We start from the raw sequence: 2,752 nt of genomic DNA, 5'->3' as shown, positions 1-2,752 counted from the left end.
AGCGTATTGGACACAATGATTAAAAGACACTTCACATGCACAAACGCAGAAATAATTTAAAATGAGGCACAGGTGCATCGAAGAATTGAAGCACATGTGTGTATATAATATTTAATGCAATACGCATGGTATTTCTGTTTCAAGGCACATTCAAGCATGTTATATTCTATATAATACGACATAGTTGATTACAGTCAGATGTGTCAACACGAGTAGAAGGTCAGTAAAATATCGTTGCCAATATTCAAACGATTTTTTTTCCTCGATCGTGTTTATTGGTTTCTCTATCATCCTCATAATAATACACAAGGTCCATCTATCATGTGATTGTTATGCAAACAACTCTACTGTGCATAGTGACGCGCGAAAAAAAAAAAGAACGGTACAGCTAAATGTGACACATAAACTACGTTTGCGCGTGACTTCTGCTCGATAGAAGAGAAAGATATAATGAAAGAGGAAGGTGTTTTGCTTTCGCTCTTCCAGGGACACATATGAATATATGTATGTATATATATATGTATATATGTATCACAATTATAAAAACAGGAACGCACGTTTCCACAGTTGTATCAATTGGATACAAGAATTTCAGAGTTCTACAACTTCAGGCAGCGGGTAATAAGATTTAGACACTTGGATCAGATACGTCCAGCAGAAGTCATTTTTTTCCCGTTTTTAGATTACGCTGGAAAAAAAGATTTATGACATCGTCGTGTTGGGTATTAAAAAAAAACGTAAAAAAAAACGTTTTTGTTACCATAGTGGGAATAATGGCATAAATGACGTGAGCAATATTAAGCATTATATCTTATTATAAGCGAGATATGGGCCTAAAAAAGGGGCCGTACTGAAACGAATTCATGTTTGTCACTCTAGATGCTCCTACATAAAGCATAAATGGAAGGGATCTAAGTGCTCAAGAAAACCTGCGATGTTACAATTACGAACAACTACTTTGTAAGAATATAGTAGTGATCGAGGTAGTGCATACAATGATTTTTCATAGGAAATACACAAGTTATTTAGAAAGTTAATGGCGTAAGCTGTGATATAGAGTATAACAAAATGATTTTCGTTTGTCTGTTTGTTATTTTACAGCTAATTTTCACCTATTTCCAATGTTTGATTTTGATTAGGCTAACACAATTTGAAAAACAATGTTGGTGCATTAGAAAACAAGTTTAGTTTTAATGGTCAAGTTTGATAATTATATTGTAAATCTGATTAAGATGGGTCTGTCACAAAGTTACGAGTTCTAGGTGATCTAATATTCGTTACGTTTATCCTTTGATACCATCTCTACAACCACTAAATTAGCACTTAAATATATTACAATGCAAGTATAGGCCTACTTTAGTTGGTGTCTACGTAGTTGTATATATCAAAAGGAGCATGTTACACTGACGTCAGCAGACATTACGACTATACACATTCTATAGATTCCCCACAAAAATATTAATTCTACGTACAACATGGTCAGAGCTGTTTTACTTCGTTTACAGTCCTACATGTTCAGAGGCACTGACGTAGCGCCTAGGACAGATCCGAAGAGGGATGTTTTACCTCCTGATCCCGACGCAGTCACCATTTCCCGGATGGCAGCCCTGAAAGGAGGATGGCGCAGCGTGTAGATGATTGGGTTTATGAAGAAGTTCACGGATCCTACGGTGAAGAGAGCGAGCTGAAGAGGGCTCTGGACGTAACTGTTTGGTAGTAAACCCAGGCTGAACAGAAGAAAACCAATCTGACTAGGACTCCAGCAGATGATGTAGATCGAAATAACGAGGAACATGAGGTTAATGACACGATTGCGAGCAACAACGTGAAAAGAGGGTTTATTGAGATTTATCCTTTGATCACCACTTGTGGCAGGAAAATGAACCTGATGACGATGCAGGTGTATAGCTGTCATTGCCTGTGTGATCGTCATGACTACAGAGGGTACAACCATTCTTACGATGAAGAAGTATATTCCTACGTACATAGTGGCATGGGATGAGTGCACAAAAAAGGCGCATCTATCATTGCGTATACCATACAGATGGATAGGGGCGATTGCCATGGAAACAAAGGATGCAATCCACACGGCCACGATGAACAGTCGTAAACGAGCTGGACTGAAGATTTGCCGGAAGTGGAGTGGGTTTGAGACGGCGATGTAGCGCTCCACTGAGATAACCATGAGTGTGTAGGAAGAAGCGATCGCTCCAACTAGTTTGAAGAATTCTGAATCGAAGACCTTGCAGTAGACCAGCCCCACCCAAGTATTTGGAATACTCCTCTCAATTGCAATAGGGAACGTGAGAGCAGATGTGATCAGGTCAGCTCCAGCCAACGCACCGACCAAAACATCGGTGGATCGATTTGATGATAGGCGTTGAAACAAAACGACCGTTACCAAGAGGTTCCCAGCGGTTCCTAACAGAGCAGCCAGGGTTTGTAAGATGACCCACCATGACCACTGTAACGGATACCACGCACACACTATCTGCTTCTCTTTAAAGTCATTATCTAATTCGATCGATAAGGTGATGTTCAAAACGGAATGAGTACGGACATCTGTTAGACTGTGACTTCCAGTGGTCAATGACAGCTGAGATTTGAGCCTTTCCCCCACCAGTGTCACATCTTCCACTTCTTCCAAGCGAATGGACAGACTTGAAAATGTCTCATTGATATTTGCAGCAGTTTTGTAGCCAGTAACATTGCCGACATGTTGAAGACTGCCCTTCAGCAATTGTGTTGACAT

The 2,752-nt window shown here is 39.9% G+C and overlaps 1 protein-coding gene across 1 annotated transcript; it reads right to left on the bottom strand.

The window, feature by feature from the left end:
* Positions 1 to 1,507: 1,507 nt before the first annotated feature.
* Positions 1,508 to 2,752, bottom strand: LOC140243479 (nociceptin receptor-like). The gene has a single exon (XM_072323152.1). The coding sequence runs from the start codon at positions 2,750 to 2,752 to the stop codon at positions 1,508 to 1,510; it is 1,245 nt and encodes a 414-aa protein (XP_072179253.1).

This window comes from Diadema setosum, chromosome 20 (genome assembly GCF_964275005.1).
Source record: "Diadema setosum chromosome 20, eeDiaSeto1, whole genome shotgun sequence".
Classification (NCBI taxonomy): Eukaryota; Metazoa; Echinodermata; class Echinoidea; order Diadematoida; family Diadematidae; genus Diadema; species Diadema setosum.
The sequence above is the reverse complement of the archived record's forward strand: the minus strand, read 5'-3'. Positions and strand labels throughout refer to the sequence as shown.

Coding starts and splice junctions, on each gene's coding strand:
- LOC140243479 (XM_072323152.1), bottom strand. CDS start 2,752: ATGTCAACACAATTGCTGAAGGGCAGTCTTCAACATGTCGGCAATGTT.